A 15,863-nucleotide genomic window follows, 5' to 3' on the forward strand; every position below is an offset into this window, starting at 1 on the left:
TCACATTAAACATGGCATGATATTAGATATTACATCACATAAAACATGGCATGATATTAGATATGAAATCACACATCAGATATGGCATGACATTAGATATGACATCAAATTTAACTTGGCATGATATTAGATATGACATCACATTAAACATGGCATGACATTAGATATGACATCACATTAAACATGGCATGATATTAGTTATGACATCACATAAAACATGGCATGATATTCGTTATGAAATCACACATCAGATATGGCATGACATTAGATATGACATCACATTAAACATGGCATGACATTAGATGTGAAATCACATTAAAACATGGCATGATATTAGATGTGAAATCACACATCAGATATGGCATGACATTAGATATGACATCAAATTAAACATGGCATGATATTAGATATTACATCACATTAAACACGGCATGATATTAGATATGACATCACATAAAACATGGCATGATATTAGTTATGAAATCACACATCAGATATGGCATGACATTAGATATGACATCACATTAAACATGGCATGATATTAGTTATGACATCACATAAAACATGGCATGATATTAGTTATGAAATCACACATCAGATATGGCATGACATTAGATATGACATCACATTAAACATGGCATGATATTAGTTATGGAATCACACATCAAGTATGGCATGACATTAGATATGACATCACATTAAACATGGCATGATATTAGTTATGAAATCACACATCAGATATGGCATGACATTAGATATGACATCAAATTAAACATGGCATGATATTAGATATGACATCAAATTAAACATGGCATGACATTAGATATGACATCACATTAAACATGGCATGATATTAGATATGACATCACATTAAACATGGCATGATATTAGTTATGAAATCACACATCAGATATGGCATGATATTAGATATGACATCAAATTAAACATGGCATGATATTAGATATGACATCACATTAAACATGGCATGATATTAGATATGAAATCACATCAAACATGGCATGACATTAGATATGACATCACATTAAACATGGCATGATATTAGTTATGAAATCACACATCAGATATGGCATGACATTAGATATGACATCAAATTAAACATGGCATGATATTAGATATGACATCACATTAAACATGGCATGACATTAGATATGACATCACATTAAACATGGCATGATATTAGTTATGAAATCATACATCAAATATGGCATGATATTAGATATGACATCACATTAAACATGGCATGATATTAGATGTGAAATCATGCATCAAGTATGGCAAGACATTAGATATGACATCACATAAAACATGGCATGATATTAGATGTGAAATCATACATCAAGTATGGCAAGATATTAGATATGACATCACATTAAACATGGCATGATATTAGTTATGAAATCACATCAAACATGGCGTCACAATCGTTATGACATCACAGCCTGTCACATGTGTGTCTGTGATTGCAGGGACTGTAAGGACTGCCGTATGCTGGTCATCGGCAACTACGACAAAGTCCAGAACTACCAGGCCAACGCAGGCAAAGTAAGTAGCATCCTCTTTCTGTATCCTTCACTCACTGGTCTCAGTCTTGGGCATCCGTAAACATGTAGTTCAGTGTCATCCAAAGTAACAATGTGAAAAGCCGTACTGCTCTAGCCTTACTGTCTGCCTCCGTGGTGTAGTGGTTAGAGCGTCCGCCCGGAGAGCGGAAGGTCGCGGGTTCGATCCCCAACCGCGTCATACCAAAAGACGTCAAAATATGGTAATTGTTGGTCCCTGCCTGGCGCTCAGCATTAATGGGTACAACAAGGACTGGTCGGCTCGGAGTCGGTATACTGTGTCTGAGTGGGGTATTCATGCTTCACTGCGGCATGGTATCTAAGTGGGCTAGCACTATAAAACCAGCTTAAGTCTGGGCTAGTACAAGCAGCCGCACATACACATACACACACATGCACGTCCTCATATGAGCGAAATATTCTCAAGCACGACGTTAAACCCAATTTCACCTCACCTCACCTCTAGCCTTACCAGTTTCAACTGATGTAGGACTAAATCCATGCCTGCAGCTAAGTAGTTTTCTTTTTTTGTGCTCAGTACATAAGGAGTACCTACTTACACTGAAGGACTGCTTCGTATCCTGATATCCTTTAGTTATGTCTGAAGGCTGCTACCCCAGTGAAGTTCCCGGGTTAGAATTGATCTTCAGTGATCTATGCTTGTTGTAAGAGGTGACTAACGGGATCGGGCGGTCAGGCTCGCTGACTTGGTTGACACATGTCATCATATCCCATTTGTGTAGATTGATGCTCTTGCTGTTGATCATTGGATTGTCTGGTCCAGACTCGATTATTTACTGACCGCTGCCATATAGCTAGAATATTGCTAAATTCATTCACTGAAGACTGCTGCTAGAATCATTGATAAAAATGATGTAACCAAATATGATTTTATGTAGACTGAGTTTAACAGTGCTGCAGGAGTTATTCCCCTTGCGTGTCAGTAAAACATCTAAGATTACTTGTATTAAACGTCTTCATGTGTGTTGCCAGGTTGAGCGGGCCTACTGGATTTCCTCCAAACATAACATGGGGATGGTGTTCACCAGGGTGTTGTGGAATGAAATCAAGAAATGTTTTAAGGTAAGTAGGTTGTTTGCGTCCAGCTGCAACTGTGGCTTTAGTGAACAGTTTTAATCAAGGTTAGGTCAGTCCACAGCACCCTTTGCTTGTCACCCCATTGGGAATCTGGAGATGAATAAGAGGTGACTAACGGGATCGGGTGGTCAGGCTTGCTGAATTGGTTGACACATGCCATCAACAAACCAACTCCTAAGTGTGTTATTTGTAATTGTAATGTTTTTGTGTACCAGGAGTTTTGTCTCCATGACGACTACAACTGGGACTGGACCATTCAGCATCTCAGCATGAAGTGCATCCCCAACAAGATCCGCACCATCAAGATGAAAGCTAGTCGGATCTTCCACATCGGTGAATGGTAAGAGTTGGTTATAGACCAGTCCTACTGATAGTTGCATTATAGAATAGTATTTCTGTTATTTAATGGCTTTGCAGCTGTTATTGTTGAAATAAAGCCTAAAGTTACACTGCTGGTAGACTTTTACCACTTTGAAGAAAACCGTATGTGTAGTGCTGTTAACCCAGGTACTAACAGCAGAAGGAAACTTCTAATCTAAGGGACACAACTCTACGGTTTCAACCTGCATTGTTGACAGTGGTCTGCCAGAACACACTCTGCAGAGTTACTTTCCTTAGCTATCCAGGGGCAGATCCGGGATTTTGGAAAAGAGGGGGGTGCACATAAATCATGAAGTGGAAAGATTAGGGGGAAATGCACCTCAGGGGAAAATATTTTGGGGGATAGGTGAGATGTGCCCACCCACCCCCTCACCCACCCCACACCCCACCCCCACCCATAATAACTCACTCACTGTTTTCAGAGGTATATCTTGTATATATGTTGTATCCCTCGGTCTTGCTCAGTAAACAGTTTGTTCATTTCTCTTTCAGTGGGATGCACATGAAGGGCAAGAGCTGCAATCCTGGGGGAAAGCTGAAGAAAGTGGAGGAGTTAATTGCTAAAAACAAACAATATCTGTTTCCTAATGTGCTATCAGTGGCCGGGGATTCCCGTTTCAAACTAAGAGACCCCAAAGCTAATGGTGGATGGGGTGATAACAGGGACCATGAAATGTGCCTGAGTTTCTTGTACAGAAACACCACAGTTAGGTGATAGTTGGAGCAGACGGCACAGTCGGACATCTTGGATTCCAGAAGGTGCACTCACAAGAAGGAAGAACATGAACTTTGAACAATCTCATCTTACTAACCTGATTGTATTTAAAAGTTTAACAATAACATTGTTTCATGTGAAATAGTATGATTATCATCTCCTGTTTCATCCAGATATTTTGTCATTTTAATGTGCAAGGTTGTGTCTCATGACAAGCCTGATTTTTAGGGGTTTTCTCTTCAGATGATATGGTTTAATTCATCTTTGAATCTTTCCAAGTTAATGAAGTCATCTTATTTCAGAGAGAATGATCAAATCATTTGGGTTGAACTGGTAGCAATCCTCAGTATTTTCACAGAATCATGTGAAAACTTGTCATTGTATTTTGTACGACTGCAAGTTATACTTTTTCTTTCTTGAATGCAATATTTTCGGATGTGATAGAAGTCTTGCTTGTTATGGCTGACCATTCTTATTCCAGAGGAGGGGTACCAGGATCTGTTTGAAAAATATCATTTATCCCAGAATATCCAGTCAGAATATATACTGCCTCCAGTTTAACAACAAACAAATTGTTCACTTGACATAATGGACGTCATGAAGAGAATTATGTGGCTCCCCCTCTTCATTATGGAAGAATTGTATGTGTTAAAGCAGTAACTGGACAAATAGTCTGTTTCCAACAATTTCCACCCCACACACACCCCTCCTCTCCACCACCCACTTCCCCACCCCCACCCCCTCTTTATTGTCTATTTAATGGTCGGTCCATAAATCTCTAATGGCTTTGTACATGTAAATTGAAAACTTTGATGGTTTGTGTTTTGCTTTGTAATTAAATTTGTATCAGGCTGTTAGCAATTCAATTATGAAGTCCTATCATGCTTGAAGGCAAAACTGTTTACACCTGTGATGATTTCACTGCTTCTTGAACATTGTATGAATATACCATGTTGTTCATGCTGTTAACAAAGTCAGATATTACTAATGGTCGTCTTGAACTTGTTGTTGTCAATGTCTTCTTGTTGTTTCTGAACAACCTGACGTAGGGTACATATCACATCAACATTGACTGTTTGCGTTTTTGCTTGTTTCCAAGAATTCAGTCAGGATGTGACTGAAATATTTCTTCTTGGCTGCTAAAAATCTAATTTCTCAATAATATCTCCACATCACTGAATACGTTACCATGGAGACCCTAAAACAAGCCATCCAACACTCTCCTTGCAAATCCAGATTATTGCAGTCTCTAGGATCTTTTAGCTATATATTAAAGAGAATTAATACTGTTCTTTCTGTAAAATATTTTGACTTCAAAGACTAGACGTTAGTGTGTAATATCCTGTGTTTAAAGTTATCTTCCTCACCATTGTGTGACCAATGTGTCATTCACTTTGTCAGAAACAATGTGTGTCCCCTGTGAAGTCTGAAGTTCATAGTTTAATTCATACCTCCTCAATTCACCATTTTTTTGGGAAAAAACATAGATTACATTGGACATGTGTGATGGGCGACATATTCTAGATGTATAAACATGTAACAAGGAGTTCAAGAGATTTTTGACACAACCCTGATCAGCTTTCCTGTTTATTCTTGGTCCGTACATGTTTCAGTGATTATAATGTGCCAACGTGTTTCAGTAATGGCCAAACTCATCTCATCTCTCACATCCTATTTGCGTGATTGATTTAGATCATGGTTTGAATGATGTAGATTATGTTTTGAAAGCTGACAGTCTTGTGAGTTATGTCAACATTTGAGTTGCTTTGGCTTGAGGCAGCATGCAGTACTGCAGCTTCGGCCATTTTGTTTCCTTATATAAAAGGACACCTCTCAAACAAAAAGTATTTTGTAAGATTATGGAACATTATGTGGACTGCTTTGATGGAAATACTTTGTTATGTTTCATCAGTAGCTTACCTTGATGCTACAGGTAGATGTCAGCTTACCTTGATGCTACAGGTAGATGTCAGCTTACCTTGATGCTACAGGTAGATGTCAAGGGATTACCGGTACCTTGAATCTACAGGTAGATGTCAGCTTACCTTGATGCTACAGGTAGATGTCAGCTTACCTTGATGCTACAGGTAGATGTCAAGGAGTTACCTTGAATCTACAGGTAGATGTCAGCTTACCTTGATGCTACATGTAAATGTCAGCTTACCTTGATGCTACATGTAAATGTCAGCTTACCTTGATGCTACAGGTAGATGTCTGCTTACCTTGAATCTACAGGTAGATGTCAGGAGTGTACCTTGATGCTACATGTAGATATCAGCTTACCCTGAATCTACAGGTAGATGTCAGGAGTGTACCTTGATGCTACATGTAGATATCAGCTTACCCTGAATCTTCAGGTAGATGTCAGGAGTTTACCTTGAATCTACAGGTAGATGTCAGGAGTTTACCTTGATGCTACAGGTAGATGTCACCCAAACCTAGCATCTCCATCTGTCTTCCCACATGAGTGAGGTTGCACCGAGCTCCTCAGTTTAGGATCCTAAATTGTTTATTCTTCGTGTCAGTCATCAACAATTTCTTCTGAGGAGCATCATGTCAAATAAAATGAACCACATGTTAAACACCATGCAGTTAAAATTATCTGCAAATTGTTTATAGAACCAAAGTTCCTGTTATTGCATTAAGGTTGCACAGAGGGGCTTGACCAAGTGCTGTATTGATCTGGGCTTGCCACACTGCCATGTGGTCGCTGTTGTTATTGTGTGGACAATGCATGCAGATGCAACTCTGTCACCTGTAAATATGTTGTCTGGAAAAGAGTATTTAATGTGCATGTTGATAAAATACATTTAACCTGTTTGTTTTATATGTATTTATGTGGAGCTGCTTATTCATATCAACACCTCACTTCATATCAAATGTGTGGGAAGATAAAAAGTACATATCATGTCATCTTGGAAACTCAGTTGGTACTTACCAACGTCACTTCACTTTTTGAATGGGATTTAATCTTGTACAGAGGGGACACAACTCCACAGGACATCACAGTGTCAGGTATTTATTTGATTGCGAGACTTCACTGGAAATCATTGGCCCCCCATCGGCAAATAATGAATGGTCCCTTGTATATGAAGCTACAGAATTCGACAGAGTTAATAAGATGGAATGTTGAATGATTTTTGGGGGGTTGATTCATCTCTTAAGGTCAAAGGGTCAAAGGTCTTAAGGGGAGAGAACTCTGAGGTTGCGTGCAATAGATACCTAGCCCAGTTGTTACAGGCTTATGTCATTCAGCTGCAAGCATCAGGCTTGTTTGTTTCTGATGTATGAAGTTATTTGGTGTGATAACTCACTGATAGAAGCTGTTATTCTATGATATATACTGGTACTGAAATATTTCATTTATATCCAGCTTCAGGACAACTTGTAGAAATGTATAGTGATGTTTCTTTCTACTTCATGTGAAAACTGTCATCTGGGCCGTGTCGGATGCTGTTCCCTTGACACCTAATCCATGCACAGACGCTCGATATCCTTATTTCACGTACTATAGGGTGGATTCTGTCTGGTCCAAGATAACTTCAGAGGCATATTACAGCAAACAATGCATACTTTGACACGTCTTTGTTTGACAGAGTTGGTTCCATTGGGCAGGAGAGAAACGTAGATTGTCAGCTGGAATCCTGGTTCACCTCCGATGAGTTTCTAGGTTTGTCAGTCCCTGTTGGTTCCAGAACAGTTTGTTTTAAGCTGAAATACTGTGATGTAACTGGAATACTGTTGAAAGTTGAAACACTGCCAAATAGGTCCTTCATTTGGCAATCTGGTGCTCCTGTATGGAGCCAGCTCTGCCTCAATGGCCCTGTAGCCTGCAGTCCATAGTCTGTGACCCTTCTGTATGGAGCCAAAACACTGCCAAATAGGTCCTTCATTTGGCAATCTGGTGCTCCTATATGGAGCCAGCTCTGCCTCAATGGCCCTGTAGCCTGCAGTCCATAGTCTGTGACCCTTCTATATGGAGCCAAAACACTGCCAAATAGGTCCTTCATTTGGCAATCTGGTGCTCCTATATGGAGCCAGCTCTGCCTCAATGGCCCTGTAGCCTGCAGTCCATAGTCTGTGACCACTGCCAAATAGATCCTTCATTTGGCAATCTGGTGCTCCTATATGGTGCCAGCTCTGCCTCAATGGCCCTGTAGCCTGCAGTCCATAGTCTGTGACCCTTCTATATGGAGCCAAAACACTGCCAAATAGGTCCTTCATTTGGCAATCTGGTGCTCCTATATGGAGCCAGCTCTGCCTCAATGGCCCTGTAGCCTGCAGTCCATAGTCTGTGACCCTTCTGTATGGAGCCAAAACACTGCCAAATAGGTCCTTCATTTGGCAATCTGGTGCTCCTATATGGAGCCAGCTCTGCCTCAATGGCCCTGTAGCCTGCAGTCCATAGTCTGTGACCCTTCTATATGGAGCCAAAACACTGCCAAATAGGTCCTTCATTTGGCAATCTGGTGCTCCTATATGGTGCCAGCTCTGCCTCAATGGCCCTGTAGCCTGCAGTCCATAGTCTGTGACCCTTCTGTATGGAGCCAAAACACTGCCAAATAGGTCCTTCATTTGGCAATCTGGTGCTCCTATATGGTGCCAGCTCTGCCTCAATGGCCCTGTAGCCTGCAGTCCATAGTCTGTGACCCTTCTATATGGAGCCAAAACACTGCCAAATAGGTCCTTCATTTGGCAATCTGGTGCTCCTATATGGAGCCAGCTCTGCCTCAATGGCCCTGTAGCCTGCAGTCCATAGTCTGTGACCCTTCTATATGGAGCCAAAACACTGCCAAATAGGTCCTTCATTTGGCAATCTGGTGCTCCTATATGGAGCCAGCTCTGCCTCAATGGCCCTGTAGCCTGCAGTCCATAGTCTGTGACCCTTCTGTATGGAGCCAAAACACTGCCAAATAGGTCCTTCATTTGGCAATCTGGTGCTCCTATATGGAGCCAGCTCTGCCTCAATGGCCCTGTAGCCTGCAGTCCATAGTCTGTGACCCTTCTATATGGAGCCAAAACACTGCCAAATAGGTCCTTCATTTGGCAATCTGGTGCTCCTATATGGTGCCAGCTCTGCCTCAATGGCCCTGTAGCCTGCAGTCCATAGTCTGTGACCCTTCTATATGGAGCCAGCTCTGCCTCAATGGCCCTGTGGTACAGTCCATAGTCAGTGATCCTGCAGTATGGCGCTAGAATAACACTGCCAAAATGGTCCCCATTCTGCAATCTGTAGTCTGTGATCCTACCAGATGAAGCATAAAGGGTTTTTATAACAATCAGATTATTTGAATTTGCGAAGAGCACCAATAAACAATAGTGGAAAATGGCAATGTTGATAGTTACATGTGAAAAGTGGGAAAATGCAATAACGCCAAAAACAGTGCTAGGAAAATCATTTGCATTCTTTTCTTACAGATTAGCATTTATACTATCATGATTGCCTTCATATTAAAAACAGTAAAACAAAATATAATACTGTTACACTGTGACTTACATACTAGGTACCACCAGAGTTGCCTCCCTTGGTAACATACTATCCCTGACCTTAACATGCAATGGGAGGTCCTCCTCACGTTTTAAGAGATATTTATAAATTCAATTGGTTCTGTTTTCTGGTTTGGTTGAACAGTTTTGTCTGTCTCATCTTGAGCATGTTGGGCTGGGAATGTCTCTACTGGGTCACTTACCTTTTCATCCCCTGCATTTAAACTGTGTATATTTCTATCAGTTGTATTTTGCCTGTTGTTGTATTAAATACATCCCTAATTCTAACATATAAAGAAACAAACCTATTATGCTTTTGGTGGTTGATAATTTAACAGATTAAAAATGTTTCCCATGTGGACTTCAGAATTCTTGACAGATGTGGAGAGTTTACTTGCCACTGTTCACTCTGCCGTGTAGTTGCTGCAGCTGCTGTAGGATGTAGACTGTTGTGATGATGTACAGTATTATCGCTACTGGTCCCACATCCATCATCTTCACCTTGTTAACATACCAGCACAGCCCAGTGTCCTCTCAGATCATTAGACTTCTCCAGGACTGACTGAATGTAGAAGGCTGGTGGTGATTTGAGAGGGGACCGGTTTGTGTCTCACTTGTCATCTTGTCCATGAGGTGCAATGACTTATGAATAAACCTATATTTGATCATATTTACTTGTTGTGTTTGTCTTGTATCAGCTAGCATCCTTATTCTGTTGCCTAGTGCTTCCTGGCAAAGACCCCGGGTTCGATTCCCCACATGGGTACAATGTGTGATGCCCATTTCTGGTGTCCCCCGCCATGATATTGCTAAATATAAAATATGTTAAATTCTGTAATCTTACAGGCACAACATTTCCGAGCATATTCTTCCCTCACATCAGAGTTTACATCACAGTAATTCCCCCTTTATGTGTATCTGTTCCAAGTGCCATTGTTATATAAATATCCCAAATCTGGGTCTGGTAGATCAGTGGGTGAAAGCATGAGCTTCCTTCTGCACCCCAAACCTGACCCTGGTGGGCCTTTAGGGCTGCCGTCCTAACACAGGTTATGTTTAATGTCACATTCCAGATTATTGCATGTATATCACAACAGCTAACTGAGATACCACCCGACATCCCACTCAGACAGACAACGTCTCCGAGCCAGTCACTTTGTTTTATTCCTGTAATGCTGGGGCCAGGCAAGGTAACAACAAGTCTCATCTGCTAACGTCTTTCAACACATCAAGCTGGGAGACACATCACCACTTCACAACCAGTACCGGGACCTGCCCCAGCATCCCACAGGGAATTGTTGAAATACCACAGGTCGCTCCTGTAGGTAGAGTCAGTAGCTGTTGTATAGACAAAAACAATATCCTTACTGATCATTGCCCAGCACAGACAGATGACCATTAAATAGGACGCTTGACACACCAAAGGCTTCCATCCTCTGTACATTGAATGAAGCCCATTTCTGGTGTCCCAAACAGTTGGCAAGTGAAGATCTGGGTTAGAATTGGTCGTCAGTAACCCATGCTTGTCGTGAGAGGCAACTAACAGGATCAGGTGGTCAGGCTCGCTGACTTGGTTGACACTTCATATCCGAATTTAATAGATTGATGTTCATGCTGTTGATCACTGGATTGTCTTGTTCAGACTCATTATTTACAGACCGCTGCCATATAGATGGAATATTGCTGAGTGAAGCATCAACCAACCAACCAACCAACCAACCAACCCAAACAGATACACTGCTGGATTATTGCTGAAAGCGGCATTAAACAACACAGAGACTAATAATGCTTGATCAGCTATACCTGATGTTACAGCAAGCATAGGTTACTGACAACCAGTTCTGTCTATGACTCCCCAAACAAAACACAATGTCACTTAACATTTGGACTTTTTATTTGTGTTTAATTTGTTGTCTAGCATGATGGCTCAGTCAATCCTCACACAGAAGAAAGTTGGAACTTAATGGTGCTCGCCTGCCCACTGACGTGTAGAAGAAACATACAAAGCACACCGACACACAACGTACAACTTCTGACCAAGATATTTCCTGGAGGATACAACAGTCAGATGCAGCAACTCAAGTTATCACACGATTATAAAATATAACATTCAAATTCAATCAGAAATAAAAGAATGCTGTTTCATCAGCTTATATACACAGTCTGCTAGGCTCACATCTAGTATGTCTGACAACAAAACCTTGTATACTGAGAGAATGATAAATTAAAAAAAATAACTCACAACGACTATTCTGCCATGTCACCATGACAACACTCATTTAGATACATATCACAGCCATACAGAAAGTGCTAAGTATTCTATTATATACTTGGTAAATAACGGTCAGCAAAAGGTCTTCTTCAGCCTCTGACACAAGAAATCTATGATACGCCTGACACAAGATCTCTTATTGCATGGAATTCATTAGCTTCATGAAACTGGCAGTGTTTTGCGAAACCGAAATCCGAGATTCCACTTATAGCAATTTCCTCCCTTGGCAGCAGGTGTGATACAAGTCATATCAGCTAGGTCCTGCACAACATGCGACACAGTTGGTGCTTCCATGTCACAGAAACGGTAAATGAATATGTTAAGCTGTACAAAACATAACAAACCTAAATGCAGTACATAAAATACACAAACAGCATTGCTACATGAACTACACGGGATACACTTGCATAAAGGGAATGGTGTACCACTATTGTAAATCCAAGTATGAGTTATATATTCCTAGCACTGATCACTTTGTGCCAGTGATCCCATGTTAAATAGAGACACAGGGACAGACTGGCAAGAAAGGGTTAGAACAATGGTGGAAATGTGGGTACAGTATACAGTCCTAACAAACCTAGAAACAAAATCAGGGCAAATCTCGAATTAGAACCCACGATCATAGGATTCTGATACACCAAAGGGACACAACTCGTCGTTGCTTTCGACAACTGGGCTACAAGATGAGAGTAGTTGTGGAACAGGAGGACATCACTGAGGTTTATGTTTTGGCAGTTTCGCAGCACTAAAAGATAGAGATCGTCACCCACAGCATGATGAAAGGTAACTTGTATAGATAGGCAAGGAGCAAACAAGGCGATAAGCAGGATAGAGATCGTCACACACAGCATGATGAAAGGTAACTTGTATAGACAGGCAAGGAGCAAACAAGGGGATAAGCAGGATAGAGATCGTCATACACAGCATGATGAAAGGTAACTTGTATAGATAGGCAAGGAGCAAACAAGGCGATAAGCAGGATAGAGATCGTCACACACAGCATGATGAAAGGTACTTGTACAGACAGGCAAGGAGAAAACAAGGGGATAAGCAGGATAGAGATCGTCACACACAGCATGATGAAAGGTACTTGTACAGACAGGCAAGGAGAAAACAAGGGGATAAGCAAGAAACAAGAAATTATCAACCAGTCACAATACTCTCCACAGAGGCCGAAATATCAAGATGAATAACAATGAAATCACACACCAATCATGCCAACCCTGAATCAAAACTGTGAAGCACTACAACTTGAAAACAATCCTAAAAAAATCTAGGTAATATGAAAGATATATATTTTTTTGTTAAATACATGCATGTTATGATGGACTTGCATTGAATCTAGGTCACAAAATAGACGAGGTCAGTTGCATCATCTGGATTTGTTTCAATGAACATGGTGGAAGTTAAACCATCAAGCCAAGGTCGGCGACTTCCTAGGCTTGAGAATACTGATATGTAACCACATAATTGATATCATCACACAAAGTAACAAAAGATTGATTATCTTGACTGACATTGCTATAGCTTAAATTTGTAACAAAGTGCACATCAAACCAACATTTCTTGATGGCTGAGATGTATGTAGATAAGATTAAGATTTTAACCTATAAACAAATACACCAATTTCAAAAATGAGTTACTTATCACATTAAACATCTGTACCATTAGCTACTGCGATAAATATGATTATTTAGGAAAATACATTGAACTGGCATGTACCCCTTCCTTCAGAGAAGTGCAACAGTGTTGAAGGTGCCCCAACCTTTAGAGAACACTGTCAACTGTTTCTCTACTTACATCCTCCTTCATAAGGCACTGTTACAGTGCCCCTTCCTTCGGGGAATGCTGTAACAGTCTTGCAGGTTCCCCTTCATTCAGGGAATGCTGTAACAGCCTTGAGAGTGCCCCTTCCTTCAGGGAATGCTGTAACAGCCTTGAGAGTGCCCCTTCCTTCAGGGAATGCTGTAACAGTCTTGAGAGTGCCCCTTCCTCTAGGGAATGCTGTAACAGTCTTGAGAGTGCCCCTTCCTTCAGGGAATGCTGTAATAGTCTTGAGAGTGTCCCTTATTTCAGAGAACAGTGTTAAAATCTTCAAAATGCCCTTCCTTAAAGGAACACTCCAATAGTCCTGCAGGTGCCCCTTCCTTAAAGGAACACTCCAATAGTCCTGCAGGTGCCCCTTCCTTAAAGGAACACTCCAATAGTCCTGCAGGTGCCCCTTCCTTAAAGGAACACTCCAATAGTCCTGCAGGTGCCCCTTCCTTCAAGGAACACTCCAATAGTCCTGCAGGTGCCCCTTCCTTTGGGGAACACTACAACAGTCTTGCAGGTGCCCCTTTATTCATAGTACAATGTAAGAGTCTTGCAAGTGCTAACAACAGCCGAAACTGATGGAGATAACAGACATTCACCAACTTGGTCAAACACAACATGGTTATGGTTAAGGGGCATGACGCTGCACAGAGAATTACAGCATTTTAGATGACAAAACTCCTGGCCAGTTTAGTAAGTTGAGTAAGATATCATTATTTCACCAAGTGTAATGGTAGCAGTGACAGGTTTTGGTGTTACAAGCCTCACAGCACGTCACCTGGTGGTCAGATGCAAGTTGATCAATTATCCAGCACTGGAAGAGATGACTGCTACCAATGCCCAACACAATCTTGACAACTCAACTGGTCACTACTGGGAAGACAAAACATTTGCACGAGTTAATGCCTTAAGATGTTAAAATTGCAAACATTTTGCAATATCCACCACTCAGCTACTGTAACCTACCCAGTGACAGAACTTCAGGCTTCCACCCATCTCATACATATCAATTCTCATATACTTATTACATTATAGTTACTTAATTCCATGTAAAAACAATATTTCTTGTTTGCTCGTCTTTTCTCAAAACTAATTGGACAGGTTCAGCATGACAGAGGGTTTGTTAATTTGTTTTACTTTTTAGCTGTTGACTTTAACCCTCTTTACGTCACACCCACCGTGAAGTACACAGTAAGACATTGTATCTCGTCAGTTAGGTCCTGAAAATGCCTTAAGGTTAATCTGTTGGTTTCAAGATCAGACTTCTTCAGGCCACTTTGTAAGTCTTCTTAACATCAGTCTTTTCAGTCATATCACATTACGTCGGTTTCGGTGGCGGAAGCAATGCTGATCTTTACACTTATTGTCACGTGATGTGTTTCCGATGAGGTGCAAGGTCACATTCCAGACTATTGCACTTATTCTGTGACATACATCATGAAGGCATAGCTTGTTATACTAGTCAAGACTTGAACAGGAATGATTATGTTATTGAAAGACAACTTCTCTATTGCAATGGATGCAACGTTTCAGTGTAGATGCTAACACCGTTATCAAGCAAGTGATGATGGTGTTAGTATCTGCATCAAAACATCGCATTCATTGCAATAAAGAGGTTGTCTATCCATAAAAAACATTGTTCCTGATTGTCATACCAGCTTCTAAATACCACTGAGAGAAGTTAGTCAAGGCTGTTGCCAGTTTCTTTGTGCTAGCCCCTATTGCATACTAACATGGATGCCACACTCACAATATATTGTCTTCCAGAGAACAGTTTGTGTTGGATCAGCCTGAGGCCTTGTGCAAAGCAGGATAACAAGTCCTACATCCGGAGAATGTCACTGACTGTCCACACCTCCGCCAGACACTCGTCCAGGCAATGGAGGCGATCATGTTCAAGTAGGAAGCTAGGGCTGCACTACAGACAATGCACAGCACCAGAATGGCACTCAGGCTGCAGGTGGACCAACCATCTCTCATGAGTCTTACATTGCAAAGAACCAATCTTTCAGACACAGATGCATTTGTTTTGACCCAAGTTTTGTGAACGCTGAAGGAGATGAGATGGATGTCACTACTGAAAGCTCAGAGTAATCTCCCCTTGATCACACCTCTCTACACTCTGTGACCACCATTTCCACCTGATTTACCAACAGATCACAGTATATAATAAGTCCCTATCACCAAATGCTTGAAGTTCCCTGTGAACCTGGGCGGGAACTGATCTAGTCACTAAATGCTGGGAACTTCTATTCTGTTTTGGAATTTACAAGCACTCATCAGACTACACCATAAATGTCACCATTCTTTCAACCACTCTCCAGCCACTCTCCACTGATTTACACAAACACCGAGCAGCTACACACGGTTCAGCTACATCGTAGTGGATTATACATAAATAGTATATATCTACATAAATATCAACATCTATAGTACATCTTTCCACTAACAACAAACATAACACTAGTCAACAAGGATATATACTGTCACCGACCCTCCACTCGGGAGGACCTGG

General features: G+C 41.1%; 1 protein-coding gene and 2 long non-coding RNA genes across 8 annotated transcripts in view; 1 reads left to right on the forward strand and 2 right to left on the reverse strand.

Annotated features, from left to right (window-relative positions):
* The window catches only part of LOC124288454 (alpha-1,6-mannosyl-glycoprotein 2-beta-N-acetylglucosaminyltransferase-like), a 97,618-nt gene extending 91,026 nt beyond the window's left edge, over positions 1 to 6,592 (forward strand). For 4 of the 6 annotated variants that reach the window (XM_046724969.1, XM_046724971.1, XM_046724972.1 and 1 more), the window contains exons 6-10: positions 1,488 to 1,563; positions 2,574 to 2,663; positions 2,894 to 3,018; positions 3,552 to 5,861; positions 6,196 to 6,592. In XM_046724969.1, coding sequence (XP_046580925.1) covers positions 1,488 to 1,563; positions 2,574 to 2,663; positions 2,894 to 3,018; positions 3,552 to 3,774 — 514 coding nt within the window. In that variant the 3' untranslated portion in view covers positions 3,775 to 5,861; positions 6,196 to 6,592. The remainder of the gene's footprint in view (positions 1 to 1,487; positions 1,564 to 2,573; positions 2,664 to 2,893; positions 3,019 to 3,551; positions 5,862 to 6,195) is intronic. The other 2 variants (XM_046724975.1, XM_046724970.1) reach the window with 2 other exon arrangements.
* Positions 5,603 to 6,122, reverse strand: LOC124288455. The gene is made up of 3 exons (XR_006901458.1): positions 6,058 to 6,122; positions 5,753 to 5,848; positions 5,603 to 5,694 (listed from the first exon to the last, which is right to left on the reverse strand). It is a non-coding gene; the product is annotated as an uncharacterized LOC124288455 (long non-coding RNA).
* A 3,497-nt stretch (positions 6,593 to 10,089) lies between the features above and the next one.
* LOC124288463 lies at positions 10,090 to 13,898 on the reverse strand. Its single transcript, XR_006901461.1, has 3 exons — positions 13,246 to 13,898; positions 12,098 to 12,101; positions 10,090 to 10,100 (listed from the first exon to the last, which is right to left on the reverse strand). It is a non-coding gene; the product is annotated as an uncharacterized LOC124288463 (long non-coding RNA).
* Positions 13,899 to 15,863: the final 1,965 nt, after the last annotated feature.

This window comes from Haliotis rubra, unplaced genomic scaffold (assembly GCF_003918875.1).
Source record: "Haliotis rubra isolate DU_JTF1 unplaced genomic scaffold, ASM391887v1 Scf418, whole genome shotgun sequence".
Lineage (NCBI taxonomy): Eukaryota > Metazoa > Mollusca > Gastropoda > Lepetellida > Haliotidae > Haliotis > Haliotis rubra.